Below are 23,883 nucleotides of genomic sequence, written 5' to 3'. Positions count from 1 at the left end.
ATAAAGTCTCTGTACAGTTCTCAGTTGAAAAGTCGTTTTTAAAAATCAAAACCCATTCAGTGCAACACTCAAGACAGGATAACAACAGATAGAATGTAACATATAAGGAGAATAATTTATTAGAGCAAGATGTTAAAACCTTCACATTGTGCAGGGAATGTCAATTCATTTATAGATCAACAGACTTCCCATCCTGGCAAACCACATTTGTATGAATCATGTGCCTGGAAATAAGCAGAAAGTAAAAGAAGAAAGGTGAGGAGAGTCAAACAGCTCAGGGAGAAGAAATGTTAACAAACTAAGAGTCCATGGAAGGCACTGTGAAAAGACAGAAGGGAAAATGTAAAGTATGCTTGTGGAATTAACCTCAAATAATGCATATTAGTGGAAACTCATTCCAAATTCAGCTGAATATACTCTGAATGGACTCAAGAGTACGGCTCAAGTCCCTAGCTCTCTGTGAATTCTGTGATCAGGAGGGAACAGATTGGGTGACAGTTCTGCCTGGTGTAAATTCCTGTAATGATTTAGAATTGTAGCCTCTAGCTTCTTCCCATGGGATATCCAAGGGCAGAAGTGTGTCTGAAGTATTGGAAGCAGGAGACTTGAGGGTCCTGGCAGGACCAGCAATGTTGGCCAATACTTTCCAGTACTTTGCTTTTGAGGAACTTGTCTCCAGCATCCTCCCTCCCATCTGAGGGATTTTCATTTCCTAACACTTCCAACAGTATTAAATAGAGACATTATCTATTTATTATACAGATGATAAGTTCAGCACAATGCCCAGTAGCTTGACAATAGGGATAGCTGTGAATCCTCCTTTTGTAGGACCATATTTGGCCTTATTAGGATGCTATGAGAGTGTTGCATCTAGGGTGAAATTGACATGACATTCTCTTGGGAAGACATGGATGAGGGGAAGCACAGGACATCAATGATACAATGGTTCAGGAATGCACTGCTTGAGTTCTTTGTATATTTTGGATATTAGCCCTCTCTCAGATATAGGATTGGTGAAGATCTTTTCCCAATCTGTTGGTTGCCCTTTTGTCATATTGACAGTATCCTTTGCCTTACAGAAGCTTTGAAATTTTATGAGGTCCCATTTGTCAATTCTGAGAGTATAATACAAAATGAACTTATCAATAGATTTGCTACTCTTCACCTGCCTCCATAAGTCATCTTGTTTACACATTTTTACACTTCCTGTTTTGCTTCAACAGCTTCTGGAGGCACATAATATGGCTCAAGTTCCTTCTTCAGTTCTTCACTTTCTAGTATAAAGGTCATGCTTTCATGCATAACAGCTTCACAGACCTTCCTACCATTTGCTGAAAAGTATAAGGAGACAGAAAAAGAGTGTAGCTAACAAAATTACATTTTTTTATTTTGTTTTCAAGACAGGGTTTCTCTGTGTAGCCTTGATTGTCCTGGAACTCACTCTGTAGACAAGGCTGGCCTCGAACTCACAGAGATCTGCTTGCCTCTGCCTACTAAGTGCTGGGATTAAAGAAATTTGCCACTGCTACTTTTTATTTTTAATTAATTTTTTTTCATGAAGATCTGTGACTTGACATTTCAGACTGAACAGGATATAAAGGATATTGTGGCCCACTCTAGTGATTCTGCTGATGCAAGAGTGTGAGAATTCCTCAAGATAACACAGCAAGAAACTGAAGAAAACTATTGTTGGCTTTCTATGTTTTTGTAATTTAGTTCACATCTATGACTCCTAAAGCTTTTATGGCTTCCTGAATTTTCCTTTCTTTTATGGCTTGCTGAATTTTCCTTTTCTAGCATTAAAAGTTTGAGAAAGGAGTCATCAACCCACCCATGAAACCTTCAACCCAACATTTGTCTTGCATGCAAGATGCACAGGGTTAAAAAAGGAACAGAGATTGAGGGAAAGGTCCTTATGACTGGCTCAACTTGAGACACAACTCATGTAAGATTGCTAATCCCTGATACTATTAATGATACTGTGCTGTGCTTGCAGACAGGAGTGTAGTATAACTATTTCCTGAGAGGCTTAATCCAGCAGCTGATGATAACAGATACAGAAACCTACAGCCAACCTCAGGAGGTTTTCACGGAGTCTTGTGGAAGAATGGAGAATAGAAGTCAGTGAGCTGACACTGTAAGGACACCACATGAAGACTTACAGAGTCAACTAAGCAGGACCTATGGGGTCTCACAGGGACTGAAGCACCAACCAAAGAGCATATAGGTACTGGACCCAGGCACCCTACATATTTACAACAATTATGCACCTAGTTCTTCATGGGAGTGCCCTAAGAATTGGAGTGGAGGCTGTTTTTTTTTTTTCTCTATTGCCTGCCATTTGACCCCTTCCCCTAACTAGACTACATGGTTAGATCTCAGTGGGAGAGGATCATAGTGCCCAGACATACTGTGATTGGGCATCCCAGGATGGGTGGCATCTAAGGTAGGCTTCTATTTCTCTGAGGAAAAGGGAAGGTCATAACAGAGGGAAGGATTTATAAGGTTGGGACTGAAAGGAAGAGGAGAGATGGGGGTATGTGGTAGTAGTGTGTAAAATGAATTCATAAAAAATTTTAAATCTTTTACTGCAGTAAAACTTCAGTAGGATTTTTATAGTTTTTGGAATGTTGAAAAGAGGAATTTTTGTGTCATCTAACTTGACATGAATCACAGAATTAGAATTTTACAAGAGACAGGAAAAGTAAAAACTGTGTAGAGAGGTGACATTCCGAAATTGAAATTTAAGGCATCAGGTACAGTTCAAGGTAAAAAGCGAAAGTTACAATAGTTAATCAGTTTTTGATGTACACCAGAGCACATCTGGGAACCTGGGAAAAGGTTTGCTTTGTAAAATAATGCTCAGATTTACTTCTTGGGAGGGTGACAGGGGAACTGACACTAACCCTATGGTTTCTAAAGATATATGATGAATATTTGAGTAGAACTGAATAAATCAACTTTCCTAATCTAATTTCCACATTCTTTTCAAGGCTCTTAAAAACAAACAAACAAACAAAAAAACAAAGAACAATAAAAATCAAATTTCCATAGATGGCTTGGGCTGACCTCAGACCCAAGTCCCTCATGTTTCAACCTCACCTAGCTGAGATCACAGGGTTGTGCCACTAGAGCCAGTTTTTCCCTGGACATGTCAGTATTATACTTAGTAGGTGCTCAAACAGGGCCTGATGTGAGCTGTAAGCAGAGTTCATCAGACTGTAAGTAAATGTTGTAGATCTAGGATGAAAGATAGCTAGGTAAACAGGAGATGATGCAGAAAGAAAGAAAGAGAGAGAGAGAGAGAGAGAGAGAGAGAGAGAGAGAGAGAGAGAGAGAGAGAGGAGAGTCAAACAGTTCATTTTAGAGGCATAGAATATGCAGGAATGTTCTGTTTATGTGCAAATTTATTGTGAAAAATTTGTTAATTTAAGAATATCAGACACCTTACTGGCAATGACCATACTGTTTTCTTTTACCATTATTGGTAGGATCCCAGGAAAATGATCTGACTGCACAGGTCTGCTTATCCTCAGAGTCTAGTTAAAAAATTAGATGATGTATTATTCCCAGATTCAGAGAATACTGACTGTCAGGAACAAAGAGCTCTCTCAAGTCATCTTCCAAGATACAATAAAGTGAAAACTAATATAACAACTAGAATCCCTTTAAGAAACATTATTTCCTGAAGTTTGTTTCTAATGGCATTTTTGGTTGTTTTCCCCACATCCTACACATATACACATCAAGCTTCCTGAGGGGAAGAAAATTGGTTGAATATATCTGGATTTTTTTTTTTTTAAAGGATAGCTAATAAAAGAGGTTGGGAGGAATTTTAGATGTTTGGTCTTTTCCTGACCTCAAACTTAATACACAAAAACTTGCTAATTATGGCTGAATTAATCATAAACAATACTTACTGTCTTAGTTAGGGTTTTACTGCTGTGAACAGACACCATGCCCAAGGCAAGACAACATTTAATTGGGCTGGCTTACAGGTTCAGGGGTTCAGTCCATTATCATCAAAGTGGGAGCAGGGCAGCATCTAGGCAGGCATGATGCAGGCAGAGCTGAAAGTTCTACATCTTCATCTGAAGGCTGCTAGTGGAAGACTGACTTCCAGGCAGCTAGGATGAGGGTCTTAAGACCACACCCACAGTGACACACCTACCCCAACAAGGCCACACCTCCTAATAGTACCATGCCCTGGGCTAAGTATATAAAAACTATCACACTTATCTTCCTTCATAGCAACAAACAACCAGAATTATCAGAAGACACAGGCTCAGTCTTATAAGTCTTATAAGTCATGGTGCTTATTTTGCTTTTAGAGTTAGCATATGGTGAGCAAATGGACTTTCTAAAAGTCCATGGAACCAGGGATATTTATACAACATGAGGCTTACTGATCCTGCCCTCAGGCAATTGGCAGCTCACAAAGCCTGGTTTAGGCCCTTATTCTGTGCCACTGAAGACTGATGCCCATCCATCCATCTTGTTCTACCAGAGCCCAGAAGAATAACTTCATGGAAACATCACTGTTACTTCAGGCAACCCTTTCCTGTCTCCAGGATGCAACCTGTGACATTTCAGTTTATGTTTGAGCTTTTGATTATTGCACTGGAGTTCTCTCCTTAACAGGCATTGGTGGCTTTTGATGATGGGTGACATTCTCTAGGGCACATAACCTACAAATACCTGACCTGAAAAATGAGAGATTTCCATTTGGACCGTGGCAACACTAATTCAAACTCTAGCATAGAACTACATCAAAAGATCAGGAAGATCTGAAAGAAACAACCTCAATGTGTGGAAACAGAAAGCAAAATGATCTCCAAAGTAGTTAAGGAAGGAAACACAGAATAAGAGAAAGCAAAAATATACAGCAGAAAGCATAGAAACCACAAGTAAAGCAATGACCCAGTTCTTGTAAACTATGAACAAACTAGAGAAATACACATCTAGGTGAATGTACAGAAAAATAAAAAAAAAATCTGAAAGAAACTATGAAACAAAATGGGAGCCATTATTAATTATACCATGGAGAGAAAAAAAAGATTGGCCTGAGCCTTATGATGAACTTCATGCTGGCAAATGTGATAACCCAGAATACAAGAGATATATCTATGTCTATGTCTATGTCTATGTCTATGTCTATGTCTATGTCTATGTCTATGTCTATGTCTATATCTATATCTATCCATATCTATATATCTACATATCTATATGCATATACAGATACATATATACAAAGATATCTTGGGAGATGTTTATTTATTTATTTATTTATTTATTTATTTATTTTTAGATGGAAGATAATTTTATATTTATGTACAGAAAACCCAAGTGTACATTTTTAACCCAGTTTAGTGGCGAGTTCTTTAGCCTTTGCCTTCTCCAGCTTGGCAATGCGAGCCACAGACTTAGGACCCAGGACGTTGCCTCCCCAGTGGCGGCGGATCTCGTCGTATCTGTCATTATAATTGGTCCTAATGGCTTCCACCAGCTTAGCTAGAGCACCCTTGTCTTCCGAGTTAACCTGTGTGAAGGCAACAGTGGTGCATGTCTTCCTGTGGACCAGGCGCCCCAGCCTGGCCTTTTCCTTGATGATGCAGTAAGGCACCCCCATCTTTCGACACAGAGCAGGCAGGAAAACCACCAGCTCAATGGGGTCTACATCATGGGCAATCACCACCAGCTGAGCCTTCTTGTTTTCCACCAAGGTGGTGACTGTATTGACTCCTGCTCGGAGGACAGGTGGTCTCTTAGTTGGGACATCCCCTTTGCCAGCAGCCTTCTTCTCAGCACGGGCCAGTAGCCTTTGCTTCTTCTCTTGCTTCGTCTCTGGCCTGTACTTGTGGGCAAGCTTAAGCAGCTGAGTAGCTGTTTGTCTGTCCAGGGCCTGGGTGAACTGGTTAATGGCAGGAGGTACTTTGAGCCGCTTGTAGAGGATGGCTCTTTGCCGCTGCAGCCTGATGTATCGGGACCACTTAACGAAGCGTGTTAGATCTCTTTTGGGCTGGATGTCCTGCCCAATGCCGAAGTTCTTGGGCCTTTTCTCGAACAGTGGATTGACCACCTTTTTGGCCTCCTGTTTCTTGATGACGGCGGGGGCCGGGGCCACCTTCTTCCCCTTGGCCTTCTTTCCTTTAGGCATCTTGCTCGGCTGGAGGAGAGAGAGCCTTGGGAGATATTTAAATCTGCGGGATTCAATCTGGCTTATCTTTTTTGTTTTTCTCTTTCCTTATTTATTTATTTATTTATTTATTATTGGATATTTTATTTACATTTCAGATGCCATCTCCTTTCCCTATTTCCCCTCCCTAGAAAATCCCTATCCCATCCCCCTTCTCCTTTTTGCTTTTATACAATTTTTTAAATGTTAATCAAAGGCTTTATAAGTTTGGTAAAGCTCAATAACAAGATGCCCATACAATCAGAAGTGTAACCCAATACCCAACCTAGATATATCAACTATCTTTGACTGGCAGAGACATATGAACATCTGCCTCCATGTTTCTCTCTCTCTCTCTCTCTCTCTCTCTCTCTCTCTCTCTCTCTCTCTCTCTCAACACCTAGCTCCTCCTTTCCTCCTCCTCTCCTTACTCCTCCTCTTCTTCTCCTTACTCCTTCCACCTTAGCTCCTCCTACAAATCACCATTTCTGTTAAAATAAAACTTTTCTCTTAAAATACAATTAGAGCATAACTATACCAATTTGTGTCAATAAGGTACAAGATAGACCTAATACCCAGTCCATCATTTTGTTGACTAACCAGAACCTATGCCATCTCTCCTAACTAAAACACTTAGTTCTGAACCTGGCTTTTTTCTTGGCTTTAGAATGAATTTCAGCTGAAAACCATCCTCTCAAATCTTTTCTCTCAAAGTAAATAGCCAGGATTGGCTATGAGACTATAGGTCTTCAACCCCATCAGAAATCCAGAATGACTGAATTAACTGAAATTATGGGAAGCACAAAGCATAGCTTCTGAAACTTGGCCAATTTATAGAAACCACTGAACACCTGGACTGCCCCTATACTACAAAATGTTGGAGCATCCAATCTTCAGCCTTCTGGCCTAGGATCATCTGACAGACCTAGTGATGCAGAATTATTAAGGGCTGATTACTCTGTCTAGGCAGATATAATCAGTTGACTATTCTGCAAGTGTGTCCTTTTCTGGACAGTGATTTGTCTGTAGATGAAAAGAGGCAATTCTTGCCTAGTGGCTGTCTTACCACAACTGGAGTAACTCCAAAGATACTCAATTTCTTTTTAAAATCCAATACAGGAAGCTAATCAAACAAAAAAATTAGAAAAATAAAAAAAAAATTAGACAGGTCTCTAATCAAAATAAACATTAATACAGAAATGTTTGTAACGTCAATTCTATGGACTTCTGACATTTTGAAAACCAACAATCCATGTAAGGTAACCTGGACTGTTGTCTGTTAACTCCTCTCAGCTATTTCTAAAGAAAATATAGAAAAAATCCTAACAATAATCTCAGAGCCATGAATTTGCTATAGTTCCTTAACTCACAGGCTAACCATCTGAAATCAGTTAGAAAAGTTAAAGAACTGGGTCTAAGCCTTTTATTCCTAAATGTGTTATATAGGCACAATGCCTATTAGAGTAACAATATTAATCTCACTTTTATATCAGTAAGAAGCTCATACCAATAAAAACCTTAAATTTAAAATCAAAGTAAAATTTGTACCTTTTAAGAAATTATAACTGCATCTTAATAACAATTATACATATTTCTACCAATAAGTTATGGCTATGCAATAAATCCTAGCTAATCCTCCATGTTCCAACAAAACCACTACTTTTTCCTAGAAATACAGCTCAATAATAGCCACCTCAGTCCCCAAGCCCAGGGAATAGGGGCGCCGACTCTTCATTAACTTTTTCAAGCTGATTATGGGTGTTGAGATATCAGATGGTGAAAGAAAAGCACAAGAACATAAGCAACAGAAGCAAATGTTAGTTGGCACCATTAGAACCCACTTCTCCTACTACAGCAAGTCCTAGATACCATTACACATCTGGAGATCAAGATTTTTACCTAAAATCCTATTTCATGAAGATGATAGAGGCTTTTAACGAGGGTATAAATAACTCCCTTAAAGAAATACTGCAAAAAAACAGGCAAACAGGTAGAAGCCCTTAAAGAGGAAACAAATGGATCCCTTAAAGAAATAGAATCAAACAGGTGAAGAAATCAAACAAAATGTTTCAGGAACTTTAAAATGGAACTACAAATAATAAAGAAATCACAAATGGAGGCAAAACTGGAAATGAAAACCTAGAAAAGAGAATAGAAGCCACAGATGCAAGCATCACCAACAGAATACAAGAGATAGAAGAGTGAATCTCAGGCTTAGAAGATACCATAGAAGATATTGACACATTAGTCAAAGAAAATACAAAGTTAAAAAAGATCCTAACCCAAAGAATATAGGAAATTCAAGACACAATGAAAAGACCAAACCTAAGAATAATAGTTATACAAGAAGATGAAGATTTTGAGTTCAAAGGGCCAGAAAACATCTTCAACAAGGTCATAGAAGAAAACTTCCCTAACCTGAAGAAGGAGATGGCCATAAACATACAAAAAGGCTACAGAACATCAAGTAGATTGGATCAGAAAATAAAATTATCCTGCCACATAATAGTCAAAACACTAAATATACAGAACAAAGAAATGATATTAAATGCTGTAAGAGAAATAGGCCAAATAATATATAAAAGCAAACCTATCAGAATTATACCAGACTTTTCAAGATTGATGCTAATAGCCAGAAGATACAGACTCTAAGAGATCACAGATGGCAGCCCAGGCTACTATACCCAGCAAAACTCACAATGACCACAGATGGAGAAACCAAGATATTTTATTACAAAACCAGATTTAAACAGTATATTTCTATTAATCCAGCCCTACAGAGGACATTAGAAGGAAAACCCCAAATACAAGGAGGGTAACTTCACCCAAGAAAACACAAGAAATTAACTATCTCACAACAAACCATAAAGAAGAAAATCACACACATAATACTACCTCCAACAGCAAAAATAACAGGAACTAACAATTACTGGTGTTTAATATCTCTCAACATTAATGGACTTAATTCCCCAAGAAAAAGACACAAACTCACAGACTGGCTATGCAAACAAGATCCATTATTTTGCTGCATACAAGAAACACAACTCAGTGCAAAGACAGATACCACCTCAGAGTAAAGGAGTGGAAAGAAGTGTTCCAAGCAAATAGTCCAAATAAACAAGCTGGAGTAGTCATTCTAATATGCAATAAAAGAAGCTTTCAACCAAGAGTTATCAAAAGAAATAGGGAAGAGAGCTTCATACTCATCAAATGAAAAATCCAAGATGAAATCTTAGTTCTGAACATCTATGCCCCAAATGCAAGGGCACAAACATTCATAAAAGATACTTTACTAAAGCTCAAAACACACATTGAACTTCCCACAATAATACTGGGGAGGTTCAATACTCCAGTCTTATCAATGTATAGATCATTGAAACAGAAACTAAACAGAGACACAGTGAAACTATCAAGTTATGAGCCAAATATATTTAACAGATATCTACAGAACATTTCACCCCATAACAAGAGAATATAACTTCTCAGTACCTCATGGAACCTTTTCCAAAAGTGACCTTACAATTGAACCCAAAATAAGTCTCAACAGATACAACAAGATTGAAATAATCCCATTAATTTTATCAGATCACCACAGACTAAGGCTGGACTTCAATAACAACAAAACAACAAAAAGCCCACATACTTATGAAGACTGAACAGCTCTCTATTTAATGATAAAGTGGCCAGAGAAGGTTTTGTCTTTTGTTTCCCAAAAGTTTTGCATATTTTTGGTTAGGAACTTTTTACATTTTGCATTTTCTTTGACTAACGTATGAATATCTTATATGGTATCTTCTATGTCTGAGATTCTTTCTTCCATCTCTTGTATTCTGTTGGTGATACTTGCATCTGTATTTCTTGTTCTTGTTCCTAGACTTTCCACCTGCTGGGTTGCCTGTACTTGTGATTGCTGTATCATTTCTATTTTTTAGGTCTTGAACAGCTGTGCTCTTGTCTTATAGGTGTGTTGGGGTATTAAGGTCTTTCTGTGGTGGGAGAACTGGGTTCTGATGTTGTCAAGCATTATTGGTTTCCATTGCTTATGTTCTTGTGCTTGCCTCTCACCATCTGGTTATCTTTGGTGTTAACTGGCCTTGCTCTCTCTGACTGGAGCCTGTCCCTCCTGTGATCCTGTGATCCTGTGATCCTGTGATCCTGTGATCCTGTGATCCCGTGATCCCGTGATCCCGTGATCCCGTGATCCCGTGATCCCGTGATCCCGTGATCCCGTGATCCCGTGATCCCGTGATCCCGTGATCCCGTGATCCCGTGATCCCGTGATCCCGTGATCCTGTGATCCTCTGATACTGGATGTGTCAGAACACTTGGGGTGTTGAGCTGCTACTGGAATGTGGGCTGAGTGAGCTGGGATCCAGAGCAGAGGCTCTGCTCCAGGTACAGGTACAACCTGGTGAGAGTGTGGATTTCTAGCTGGGTAGTTATCTGTGTCCCAGGGTCTTAGAGTCCCAGTTAAGCTAGGTATTTGGGTGGAGTTGGGTTCTTACCTGTGATCCTGGATGTGTCAGAATACATGTGGAGTCAAGCTGCAACTGGGGTGTGGGCTGAATGCATTGGGATCCAGAGCAGAGTCTCTGCTCCCAACACAGGTGCAAACTGGAAGGGTAATTCCTGATTTTATATGGGAAAAAACAGGATAGACAAAACAATGCTGAACAATAAAAGAACTTCAGGGTGAATCACCATCCATGGCCTCAAGCTCTACTACAGAGCAATAGTGATAAAAGCTATATGGTATTGGTACAGAAACAGTAACATTGATCAATGGAATTGAATAAAAGGCCTAGAAATAAACCTACTAACTTATTGACACTTGATTTTGATAAAGCAGCCCAAACCATATAATGGGTCAATGAAAGCATCTTCAACAAATGGTGTTGATCTAACTGGATGTCTACCTGCAGAAGAATGAAAATGGATTCATATTTATTACCCAGCAGAAACTCAAATCCCAATGGATCAAAGACCTCAACATAAAACTGGACACACTAAATCTAATAGAAGAGAAAGTGGGAAATGGCCTTGAACACATTGGTACAGGATCTAATTTCCTGAATGGAATACTATGGGCTTAGGCTCTCTAAGATAAATAATTGATAACTGTAAAGCTTCTGTAAGGCAAAGGATACAGTCAATAGGACAAAACCACGGCTACAGATTAGTAAAGGAGCTCAAGGAGTTAAATACTAACAATTCAAATAACCTAATTAAAACTGGGGTACAGAGCTGAACAGAGAACCTGCAATGGACTAGAAGCACTTAAAAATGTTCAAATTCCTTTATAAACAGGGAAATGCAAATCAAAACAACCCTGAAATTTCATCTTCCACCTCTCAGAATAGCAAAAAAAAAAAAAAAAAAAAAACCCTCAAATGATAGAACATGCAGGTGAGAATGTGGAGCAAGAGGAACACCACCCCATTACTTGTGGGAGTGCAACCTTGTACAACCATTTTGGAAATGAATTTGGAAGATTCACAGAAAACTGGGAATAGTTAGTTCTACCTCATGACTCTGTTATACCACTCACTCATGGGTGTGTACCCAAAAGGTGCTCCAACATCTCACAATGACTCTTGGTCAACTATGTTGGTAGCAGCCTTATTAGTAATAGACAGAAATTGGAAACAACAACAATAGACAGAATTCCCTCAACTAAAGGATGAATAATAAAAATTTGGTACCTTTAAAGAATGGAATACAATTCAGCTATTAAAAATCAATGCATCATAAATTTCACAGGCAAATGGAATGAACTTGAGAATATCATCCTGAGTGAGGTAAGCCAGTCCTAAAAGGACATGCATGGTATGCACTCAATGATAAGTGGATATTAGTCATAAAATACAGGTACTATGCTACACTCCACGGACCCAAAGAAACTAAACAAGAAGTATGGCACAAGCGAGAATGTATGAATCTCACTTAGAAAGGGGAATACAGTAGTTATAAGAGGCAGATAAAGGGAGGGAACTGAGAGGGAGAGAGGATGAGAAACATAATGGGGGCTACAGGATCAGGTTTGGGAAGGGACAGGAAGGATGGCCAGATGTCCACGAGAATGAATGAAAATTTGTAATTGATTGAGGGTGAGGAGGTAGAGGGCATCTCCAGGAAGAGACAGAGACCTGGGATAAGGGAGGTGCCTAAGAAACAATGAGGGTGGTCTTTAGCTGTGACTCACAGCACTAGGAATATGGAACTTGAAGAGACAACTTCCTGTAGTCAGGCAAGAACTCCAGTGGAGTGATAGGGACACCAAGCTACAAAATATTCAACCCCCAAATTATCCTGTCTACAAGAAAAGCAGGAATGTGGGATGGTACAGAGCCTGAAGAAAAGGTCAACCAATAATCAGTCCAACTTGAGACCCATCCTATGGATAAATATAAATCTCTGAACCTATTAATGATACTCAGTTATGCTTACATAGCTGTCCTCTGATAAACTTTACCCAGCAGTTAACTAAAACAGATGCAGACACCTATACTCAAACAGAGGATTGACCTTGGGGACTCTTATAGAAGAATAGGAGGAAGGATTACAGGCCTGAAGGGGATAGGAACTCCACAGGAAGACCATCAGAGTTCATTAACCAGGACCCTTGGGATTCTCGGAGAGTTAACTACCAACCAAAGAACATACACAGGCTGGACCTAGGCCTCCCCACATGTATGTAGCCAATGTGTAGCTTGGTTCCCAAACAACTGGTTCGGGGTTATCCTAGAAGCTTTTCCTTGCACATGGGATATGATCTCATTGGGAAGCCTTGTCTGGCCTTAGTGGGAGAAAATGCTCTTAGCCTTATAGTGACCTGATATGCTAGGTTTGGGGGATATTCAGGATGGCTTCCACCTGCTCAGAGGAGAAAGAGAGGGGTGTGTGATGGATTGTAGGAGGGGTGATGATTAAGGGGACATAAATAAGTTTAAAAAGCAACTAATTTAAAACTAAGAAAAGAAAACTAAACGTGCTTAGGAACACTCAATAATCAAAATAAGCCTATTTAAATGAATATGAAAATTACAAAAAGTAAAAGGAATTTTAAAATTCAGTGATTAGCAAGTATCACCTGAGTTGATATCTGATGCTGGAAACCCTTTTCCTTGAGCAGTTTATTGCCTAAAGGGAGCTACTTGGAGACTTGAGTTTTCAGCCAGTTTGTGTGTGTACCTGCAGTTCCCCACAAATGCCTTCCAGGATAATTTATCACACTGCACTTGACAGGCTGAATTCAGACTCCTAAATGTTACCTATTCTTAGGCCCCTCTGGTAAGTCAGTTTCAAATGAAAGGTTTCCTCTCAAGATGTTACTGAGTCTCTGTACTCTCAGCCATGTTGACTTGCAACTGGTTTTTAAACTTGTGAGGATTTGGGCTTGTCCTGTGCACGTGGAGGCTTTCAACTGTCAAAGCTTACAACTCCTCTACCTGCCCACCATGCAGTTGGAGTGACCTGTGATTGGTTTCTTTTCTGCAAGTTGCCATCTTTTTTCCTTGCACATTTCAAGGATACTGTCACTGCCCTTGTGAATTTCTGACATCTGTCTTCTCTTTCTCTCCTTGTAAGGAGGTCCTTTCTCTCTTTTGTTTCTTCTGCTTTCTGAGACAGGATCTCACTATGTATTCCTGGATAGCCTCGAACATGCTTTGTAGACCAAGGTGGTCTGGAGTACACAGTGACCTGCCTGCCTCTGCCTCCTAAGTACTGGGATTAAAGATGTAGGATACCACACTTGGTACATTCCTTTCCCTTCCCTTTCCCTTCCCTTTCCCTTTCCCTTTCCCTTTCCCTTTCCCTTTCCCTTTCCCTTTCCCTTTCCCTTTCCCTTTCCCTTCCCTTCCCTTCCCCCCTCTCTCTCCCTCTCTCTCTCTCTCTTCCCTTTTCCACTTTTGTGTGTCCTGAACAGGGTTACAAAGGAACAGCTTCTTGTCTGACACATTGCCTTGAAGTCTCTCTGATAGACTTCATGTTTGCTCCCTCTACTTTGAAAAAACTTAGTGGTTTTTTTTTTGCCTTTTTTTTTGTGGAAGACTTTCCTTACATTGAAATTGTCAATATTATCAAAGATATTATAACTGTGGAAAAGGAAGAGGTTGCTGTGGCTTTTTCAATTTTATATGTTTCTAATTCTAGGAAAATTTTCTGACTTTTTAAAATTTAGTTCTGCTTTTCAATCATCTTCTTAATTTTTGAGTTTTGTGTTACACACAATGGTTGTAAGATCTTTTTCATAAAACATTCTATCTCAATTTCTTTCCCATTAGATGTAATGTGATTGTGACATCAGTTTTATTGGAATATTTATGCTGGCAAGTACTATTTGTGTGGCTGTTGATTGTGTCACAATCTTGGAAGAATTTTTGCTTTTCTTTCTTTACTTGCTCAGCCATAAATGGTAGATATGTTTGTAACTTGAACATCTGAAGCATGTTCATGCTCTTTTTTAGAGTAGGAACCCCATCAGACTGGAGGATATGGATCACATTTAGAATAGTAGGCAGTAGGCATAGCTAAACACCCCTCTTTTCCTTTTCTTTCCTTTCCCCCTGTGCCCTGACATGGTTCAAAGCCATGATTGCTTTACTGGGGCAGAAAATGTAGAAATATTCAGAAATCCATAGTGAAAGGTGTTAATTATAAATGAATGGTTTTGATTAGGACACAAGATTGCATATTTGAATTATTGAGGAATCGCTCTGCGTTTCATGAAAGGAATGAAAAATATGGTCAGTCTATTGAAATGAAGCTTATGGCAACCAGGACTTTTCTGTTAGAATATGGAGTTTGTTTTAAGTACTGCCATAGGTTGAAAGGAAAGTACTCGGTTGTAGTATTTAGGCCGTGAATGGCATGTTGTACTGGGGGAATAATAAGACAGTTTAGTATAATGGCCACAGAAGAGGCCAATGAGTGTTACCATGTTTGATCATTTTCCTTTATGTTTCACAGAAATGACAAACTTACTTGTAGGGGGATGTTCCTGATGCCAGAACCTCAGGCTTAATAGTCATGTTGTTAAAGATGATCTCTGTAACTTATTAACATCACTGAAAATGCATTTTGAAAAAAAATCAAAACTAATTCAGTGTAAGACCCAAGGATAACAACAGACAGATGTTAATACGCAAGGAGAGTAATTTATTAGTGCAAGACGTCGAAACCTTTACACTGAGCAGCGATGGTCAGTTTATTTATAAAAACCAAGAGTTACCAGGAAATTCCATTTGTAACCATGCTTGCAAACCACACTTCAAAAAAACTTTTACCTGCAAATAAACAGAAAGCAAGAAAAGAAAGGTGAGGTGAGTCAGGCAGCTCCTGGAGAAGAAATGGTAACAAATTAAGAGTCCATGGAAGGCACTGTGGAAAGCCAAAAAGAAAAACATGAAGTGTTCTCAGGGAAACAAAAATCAAATAATGCAGATTAATAGAAGCTCTTTCCAAATTCAGGTGACCACAATATGAAGGGACTCAACAGCATTGCTCAGGTCCCTAGTTCTCTGTGAGTAGGAGGGGACAGTATGGGTCACAGCTCCACAGGCATAACTTCTTTAGATGCTTTAAAATTGTGGCTTCTTTAGATGATTTAAAATTGTGGTCTCTACTTTCCTCTCAGTGGGATAACCAGGGTAGATCCAGGGCAGAAGTGATATGAAGTATTGGAAATAGGAGGTTCACAGGATCCTGGCAGTGTGAGCAAATTTGGCAGAGAAATGTATCCTAACCATATTTTAATCTTAAGGAGGTGATCTCCAGGTTCTTTCCTACCATCTGTGGGATTGTCATTTACCAACATCCCTCATAGAATCAACAAAGAAAATATCCATTCATTGGGCAGATATAAACTTCATCAAAGTCCCCAGCAGATTGACAATAGAGTCAGTTATAAAACCTACTCTTAGCTGGGCAGTGGTGGAGCATGCCTTTAATCCCAGCACTTGGGAGGCAGAAGCAGGTTGATTTCTGAGTTTGAGGCCAGCCTGGTCTACAGAGTGAGTTCCAGGACAGCCAGGGCTATACAGAGAAACCTTGTCTCAAAAAACAAACAAACAAACAAACAAACAAACAAACAACCATCACCACCAACAAAAACCCACCTACTCTTGTAAGATCCTATTTGTCCTGGTTAGGATGCTACAAGAGTGTTGTATCTAGAGTAAAACTGTAGAATGAGCAACTATCCTGGGCACTATTTACAAATGAACTCAGATCAGCAGTATATTCCTGAACCAACCTATCACTGATGTCCTATAGTTCCCCCCATCTATGTGTTCCCAGGAGAATGTCACGTCAATTTTGTTTGTGACCTTCTGAGAGTATAAAGCAACATGAACATACCAATTCTATTCCCATTGCAAATCTGTCTCCATATATTATCTGGTTTACACATCTCTTCACTTTAAGTTTTGCTTCAACAGCCTCTGGAGGTGCATTGTATTCCTCAAGTTCCTTCTTCAGTTCTTCCTCAGTGTTTAGTAAGAAGCTTATGGTTTCACCCTCAACAGCTCGACACACCTGGCCAGCATTAGCTGGAAAGTGTAAGCAGAAAGAGTAAAAGTTTAGTTAATCAAAATAACTTTTTTGTTTTGCTTTGCTTTTTTTGTTTTGCTTTGCTTTTTTTCTACACATGGTTTCTCTGTGTAGCACTGGCTGTCCTGGAACTCACTTTGTAGACCATTCTAAACTTGAGACTCAAATGGATGGAGATCCACCTCCTCTGCCTCCCAGGTGCTGGTGTTAAAGGCCTCATAGCTACTTTTTTAATTTTTAATTATTTTTTTGCCTGAATTTCTCTGACTTGAAAGTGTAGACTGGACAAGATATGGAGGATATTGTTCCCCTTGCCGGTTCCTGCACGAAATCCTAAAGACCACACAGCAAGGGACTGAAGGAACATTATTGCTGGTTCCTTCTGTTTCTATATTTTAGTCCACATCCATGACTACCCAATCTTCTACGGCTTCCTTAAATGTTCTTTTTTAGCATTAATAATTTCAGGTTTAACTTCATATCCAGTAGAATTTCTATGAGTCTCAGACAGTTGAAAATAGAAATTTTTGTGTCATCCAAACTGACGCGAATATTAGAATTTTATGAGATAGGGAAAGTAAAAAGTGAGCAGACTCCTTATGTGTAGAGAGGTGATAATTTAAAATTGACAGAATTAGGTCATGGTATCAGGTACAGTTCAAGGTAAAATGGTATATGAATTGATCAGTCTTGAATCACACCCAAGCACATCTGAGAACCTGGGAAAAGTTTTGCACAGTGATGCTCAGATTTACTCCTAGGGAGTTTGACAGGGCAAATTGACAGCCACCTTATGGATTATAAGTATGTATGATGATTGTCCACATAAGAACTGAAGAAATCTCCTTCCGGTCTGGGCCAGAGCACTGAGCAGATCTTGGGTGGCAGCTCTGTCCCCAACCTCCAAGAACCCAGAGGAAGCAGGGATCCCAGGTGCTCTAACTTGGACAGTGTCTTAGAAACTAGTTCTCAGATCTGAGGCCTGGATCAGACCTCTGCCAGGTCTGCTGTTGTGTGGACCCTGGATTCTACCTGAGACATAATGGAAGGTCCACTCAACCCAGAGCCACAGAGGAACAACTGAACTCAGAGCGTCAGACAACATATCCTGAGATATTCTAGAGGAGACACTGCACCCAGAATGGCAGACACCTAGCTGGACTGCTACCTTGGAGGCACCATATCCTGAGGCATCCTAGAGGTACCACTGTAATCAGCTCAGCTGGAAAAGATCACAGAGACATCTGGACCCCTAGGAGATCAGACACAAGCTAGATAACTGGAAAGGCAGGCTTCAGTCAGAGACAGCAAGTACAGGCAGCACTAGAGTTAACCAGATGGCAAAAGGCAAGCTCAAGAACGTAAGCAACAGAAACCAAAGTTACATGGCATCATCAGAACCCAGCTCCCCCATCAGAGCAAGCCCTGAACACCCCATCACACCAGAAAAGCAGGATTCAGAATTAAAATCACTTCTCATGATGATGATAGAGGACTTTAAGAAAGACATAAATAACACTCTCAAAGAACTTATGGAGAGCACTGGTAGACATATAGAAACCCTTAAAGAGGAAACAGAAAAATCCCTTAAGGAATTGCAAGAAAATGCGACCAAATGGGAAAAGGAATTAAACAGAACCATGCAGGATCTAAAAATGAAAGTAGAAACAATAAAGAAATCACAAAGGAAGACTACCCTGGAGATAGAAAACCTAAAAAAAAGATCAGGAGTCATAGACACAAGTATCACCAACAGAATACAAGAGATGGAAGAGAGAATCTCATGTGCAGAAGATACCATGGAAAACATTGACACAACTGTCAAAGAAAATACAAAATACAAAAAGCTACTAACCCAAAATATACAAGAAATCCAAGACACAATGAGAAGGCCAAACCTAAGGATAATAGGTATAGATGAGGGGGAAGACACCCAACTTAAAGGACCAGTAAATATCCTCAACAAAATTATAGAGGAAAACTTCCCTAACCTAAAGAAAGAGATGTCCATGAATATACAAGAAGCCTACAGAACTCCAAATAGTTTAGACCAGAAAAGAAATACTTCCCGCCACATAATAGTCAAAACATCAAATGTACAAAACAAAGAAAAAATACTAAAAGCAGTAAGGGGAAAAGGCAAAGTAACATATAAAGGCAGACCTATAAGAATTACACCAGACTTCTCACCGGAGGCCATAAAAGCCAGAAGATCCTGGACCGATATCATACAGACCCTAAGAGAACACAAATGCCATCCCAGACTACTATACCCAGCAAAACTGTCAATCATTATTGATGGAGAAACCAAAATATTCCATGACAAATCCAAATTCACACAGTATCTCAACACAAATCCAGCACTTCAAAGAATAATTGGTGGAAAACTCCAACACAAGGAGGGAAACTACAACCTAGAAAAAGCAAGAAAGTAATCTTCCAAAAGCCGTAAAAGAAGGTAGCTACACAAACATATCTCCACGGATGTTAGCCCAAAGCTTGGATTAGCAAAGACTCAACCTGCAGACCATATGAAGCTCACGAAGAAGGAAGACCAAGAGGGGATGCCTCAGTTCTACTTAGAACGAGAAACAAAAATGCTCAAGGGAGCAAATAGGGAAACAAAACATGGAACAGAAACTAAAGGAGGGGCCATCAGGAGACCATTCCACCTGGTTATTCATCCCATGTACAGCCACCTAAGCTAAACACTGTTGTGGATGGCTGGAAGTGCATAATGTGAGGAACATGATATAGCTGTCTCCTTAGAGGTCTGCCAAAGACTAACACACTCAGAGGACGATGCTCACAGTTAACCACTGATATGATCAGGGGTTTCCCAATGGAGAACTTAGTGAGAGGACTGAAGGAGCAGAAAGGGTTATTGACCCCAGGTGGAAAGCAACAATACCAAACAACCAGAGCCCCCCAGGGTCTAAAGCACCAGCCTGAGAACACATAGGGAGGGACCCAAGACTCCAGAGGTATATGTAGGGGAGGATGGCCTTGTCAGACATAGGTGGGAGAGGAGTTTCTTGGTCCCATTTAAAAAAAAATGAACACAGAGTGGGGGGGGGAATGTGAGGGCAGGGAGGGGATAATGAGGGGGGGTAGGTGCGGTCATTGCCTCATAGAAGCATGAGGAGGGTGATGGGATAGGAGGTTTTTGAGTGGTGGGAGGAAGTAGGGTAAGGGGATAAAATCTGAAATGTAAATACTACAACTAATTGTAACAAGCGGAAAAAAAAAGTTGTCAGAACCAACATCTTTTAAAAAAAATGTCAGCCCCCTGGGGGGGGGACTTTTTTTTTCTTGATACTAAAACTTGTTCTGAGAATTGTATATTGCAGAATACACAGCCTTGGTGTATCTACTCATCAAGTATACTGAGCAGACCTGCCCAAACCTCCGATGTCCTGGAATTCCTTCTGGATTCAGTGAAGACACAGCATCAGAGGCTTATCAACTTACTCTTCCCCCCACCCCTCTTCTAAAATCTCAACGCCCTTAATCAGCTTGAAGAAGTTAAAGAAGAGTCAGTGCTCCTATTCCCTGGGCTTGGGGACTAATGTGGTTAATAATGGTCTGTCTTTCTAGGGAAAAGTAGTGGTTTTGTTGGAACAGGGGGGATTAGCTAGGACTTATTGCATAGCCATAACCTATTGGTAGAAATCTGTATAATTATTATCAAGATGAAGTTATAATTTCTTAAATGGTACAAAATTTACTTTGATTTCAAATTTAAGGTTTTCATTGGTACAAGCCTCTTATTAATATAAAAATGAGATGAATATTGATACTCTCATGGGCATTGTGCCTGTATAACACATTTAGGAATACAAGGCCTAGACCCAACCCTTTTTTAACTTTTTTAACTGATTTGGGACGGTTAACCTATGAGTTAAGGGACTATAGCAAACGCATAGTTTTGAGTTTATTGTTACAGTGTTTTCCATATTTTATTTAGAAACAGCTGAGAGGAGTGAACAGACAACAGTCCAGGATACCTTACATGGATAGTTGGTTTTCAAAACATCAGAAGTCCATAGAACTGACGCTACAAATATTTATATATTAATGTTCATTTCGATTAGAGACCTGTTTGCTCCTGACAGCTTTCTGTCGTGGATTCTAAGAAGAAATTGAGCATCCTTGGAGTTACTCCAGTTGTGTGGTGACAGCCACTAGGCAAGAATTGCCTCTCTCCATCTATAGACAAATTACTGTCCAGAAAAGGACACACATGCAGAATAGTCGACTGATTATATCTGCCTAGACAGAGTAATCAGCCCTTAATAATCCTGCATCACTAAGGTCTGTCAGATGATTCTGGGCCAGAAGGTTTGATGCTCCAACGTTTGGTAGTATAGGGGCTTTTCAGGTGTTCAGTGGTTTCTATAAATTGGCTAAGTTTTAGAAGCTATGTTTAGTGCTTCCCATAACTTCAGTTAACTCAGTCATTCTGGATTTCTGATGGGGTTGAAGACCTATAGTCTCATAGCTAATCCTGGCTATTTACTTTGAGAGAAAAGATCTGAGTAGATGGTTTTTAGCTGACATTCATTCTAAAGCCAAAAAAGCCAGAATCAAAAGTAAGTGTTTTAGTTAGAAGAGATGACAGAGGTTCTGGTTAGTCAACAAAATGATGGACTGGGTATTAGGACTATCTTGTACCTCACTGGTACAATTAGGAATAAGTATGCTCTAATTGTATTTTGAGAGAAAAGTTTTACTTTAACAGGAAGAGTGAGATGTAGGAGCTATGTGGGAAGGAGTACTGAGAGGAAGAGATGGAGCAAGGAGAGAAGATGAAGAAGAGGAGAAGCTAGGTGATGAGAGAGAGAAAGAGAGAGGGGACATGGAGGCAGATGTTCACATGTCTCCACCAGTCAAAGATAGTTTTTATATCTAGGTTGGGTATTGGGTTACGCTTCTGATTGAGCATTACCAAACTTATAAATCCTTTGATTAACATTAAAAAAATCGAATAAATGCAAAAAAGGAAAGGGGGGGCATGGGACAGGGGTTTTCTAGGGAGGGGAAATGTGGAAAAGGGATGGCATCTTAAATATAATAAAATATAAAATAAAATTAAAAAAAAGAACTGAAGAAATGGTTTTTTTTCTAATCTAGGTTCCACATTCCCTTCAAGGGTCTTAATATTTTTTCTAGCAGTGGCCTGTGCTGGACTCAGACCCAAATACCTCACATTTAACCTCATTTAGTTTGGATCATAGGGATGTACCATGAGAGCCAGTTTTCCCAAGGACATTTAAGTATATCCAGGAAGTGCCTGAACAGTGTCTAATGTGAGCTTAAACAGATTCTACCAGACTGTAGGACAATGTAGTAGGCTACAAGATGAGGGGTAGCTAGGTAGGCAGGCAGGAGGAGATGCAGAAAAGAAGCAGAGAGTAATTGCCTGTGAGTCTTAGTTAATTTTAAGGCACAGAGTATGTAGGGATGTTCTGCAAATGGATTGTTTGTGAGAAATTTATTAATTTAAGAAAAACAAGCATCTTACTGGTAATGACCACACCATTTCTATCACCATTATTGGTAGAATCCCAAGAAACTGATCAGACTACACAGGCTTGCTTATCCTCAGAGTAGTCTAGTTGAAAGATTTGAAAACTTATTATTCACAGATTCAGAGAACATTAACTATTAGGAATGGAGAGCTTTTTCAAGTCACTTTCCAATACAAGAAAGTGAAAAATAATACAGCAACTAGAGTTCCTTTAAAAAACATTATTTCCTGAACTTTGTTCTTAATGTCCTTTTTGGTTGTTTCCATAACCTCTGCCCCATCAAAGCTTCATAAGCAGGAGAAAATTAGCTAAATGTATCTGGAGTTTTTGTTTTTTGGAGAGGAAGTAAAAGAGGTTGGGGAAAATCTTAGAATATTAGTCTTTTCCTAACCCCATCCTTATGTTCAAAGGGGCAAACTTACCAGGAGCTGTGGCTAGATTAATCATAAATAATGCCCACCTTCATAACAAACAACCAGAATGATCAGGATAAGACACAGGCTCAGCTTCATGGTGATCAGTTTGCTTTAGACTTAGCAAATGGACTCTCCCAGAGCCTGTGAGGACCAGGGATATTTATACAAGGTGAGGCTGACTGGTCTTGCCTCAGGCAAGCTTACAAAGCTTGTAACTATTAACATGGCAACAGTAGACACAATTTTTAGAAGAGACATTTGTAAATTCCATCAATACAACATTGAAAAACAGAAATTAAGTAAATATTCAGTCAACATGGATCAAATTATGTTTCTTTTGTAATTTAATGGTTTATTTCATTTCCGTGAATGGCTAATTTCTGGCTCTTTTTCAGTAGATTATAAAGCAGAAGCAAAGATTTCTTCTTACCTTATGGTAATTAGATGTTTTGACCTTAAATATACTACCCTTCTTCCTTCCCTCCTTCCTTCCTTTTTTCCTTCCTTCCCTTTCCTTCCCCTTCTTCTTTCCTGTATATGTGTATTCTGTAGTATAAAACTGTGGGTCAGAGAACAATTGAGTCAGTTCTTTCCTTTTAAGGTCTGTGCCTCAGGTATTAAGTTCAGATGGTTGGACTTGGCCACAAATAACTTTCTGTATGGACTCATCTTGCCTGTCCTACTTATTCATCTTAAAATATTTTTTTTTGAGTCACTGCAAGCCAACAGCCTTAGAGATATCATGACAAGATTATTGCCTGACATCTCTGCCAGGTTTATTTATGTATTTGGTGCTTGAACAGGCATTTTCCTCACTGAACTTATTCAATCCCTCAGCCAATCTTTTAAAGACTTTTGGATGATTTAATCATGAAAATGTGTATACCACTGAGAAAGACGTCCTCCAAGATGTCACCTATTGTTTGTTGTTCTATGGTATCTCCAGTGGCCAACTATACTCCTGTGTCAGTATCTGAGGCCTGTGTCAGAAGGCTGGAAGAAGGAAAACAATCACGGTTAACCCACACATTACTTATTTCCAGACTACAGCTCTCAGGACAGAGCCTGTCATCTTGGCAAGGTGGTTTTAGATCAGGTGAGACATAAAAACTGTCACACACATGTGAAGGATACCTGCAGTTTTTGAACTGCCCTTGGAAACCTGAAGCAAGTCATTTCTGAAAACAGAAATTTTAAGATCAGACACACA

At 39.5% G+C, this 23,883-nt stretch overlaps 1 protein-coding gene across 1 annotated transcript; it reads right to left on the bottom strand.

Moving 5' to 3' along the window:
* Window positions 1–1,197: 1,197 nt before the first annotated feature.
* Window positions 1,198–22,769, bottom strand: LOC117722791 (prostatic steroid-binding protein C2-like). Its single transcript, XM_034522090.2, has 4 exons — window positions 22,718–22,769; window positions 16,535–16,725; window positions 15,408–15,462; window positions 1,198–1,331 (listed from the first exon to the last, which is right to left on the bottom strand). Exons 1-4 carry the CDS (start codon window positions 22,767–22,769, stop codon window positions 1,198–1,200), a joined length of 432 nt encoding a protein of 143 aa, XP_034377981.1.
* Between the last annotated feature and the right edge of the window lie 1,114 nt (window positions 22,770–23,883).

This window comes from Arvicanthis niloticus, chromosome 1 (genome assembly GCF_011762505.2).
Source record: "Arvicanthis niloticus isolate mArvNil1 chromosome 1, mArvNil1.pat.X, whole genome shotgun sequence".
In the NCBI taxonomy this organism is placed as follows: Eukaryota; Metazoa; Chordata; class Mammalia; order Rodentia; family Muridae; genus Arvicanthis; species Arvicanthis niloticus.
The sequence above is the reverse complement of the archived record's forward strand: the minus strand, read 5'-3'. Positions and strand labels throughout refer to the sequence as shown.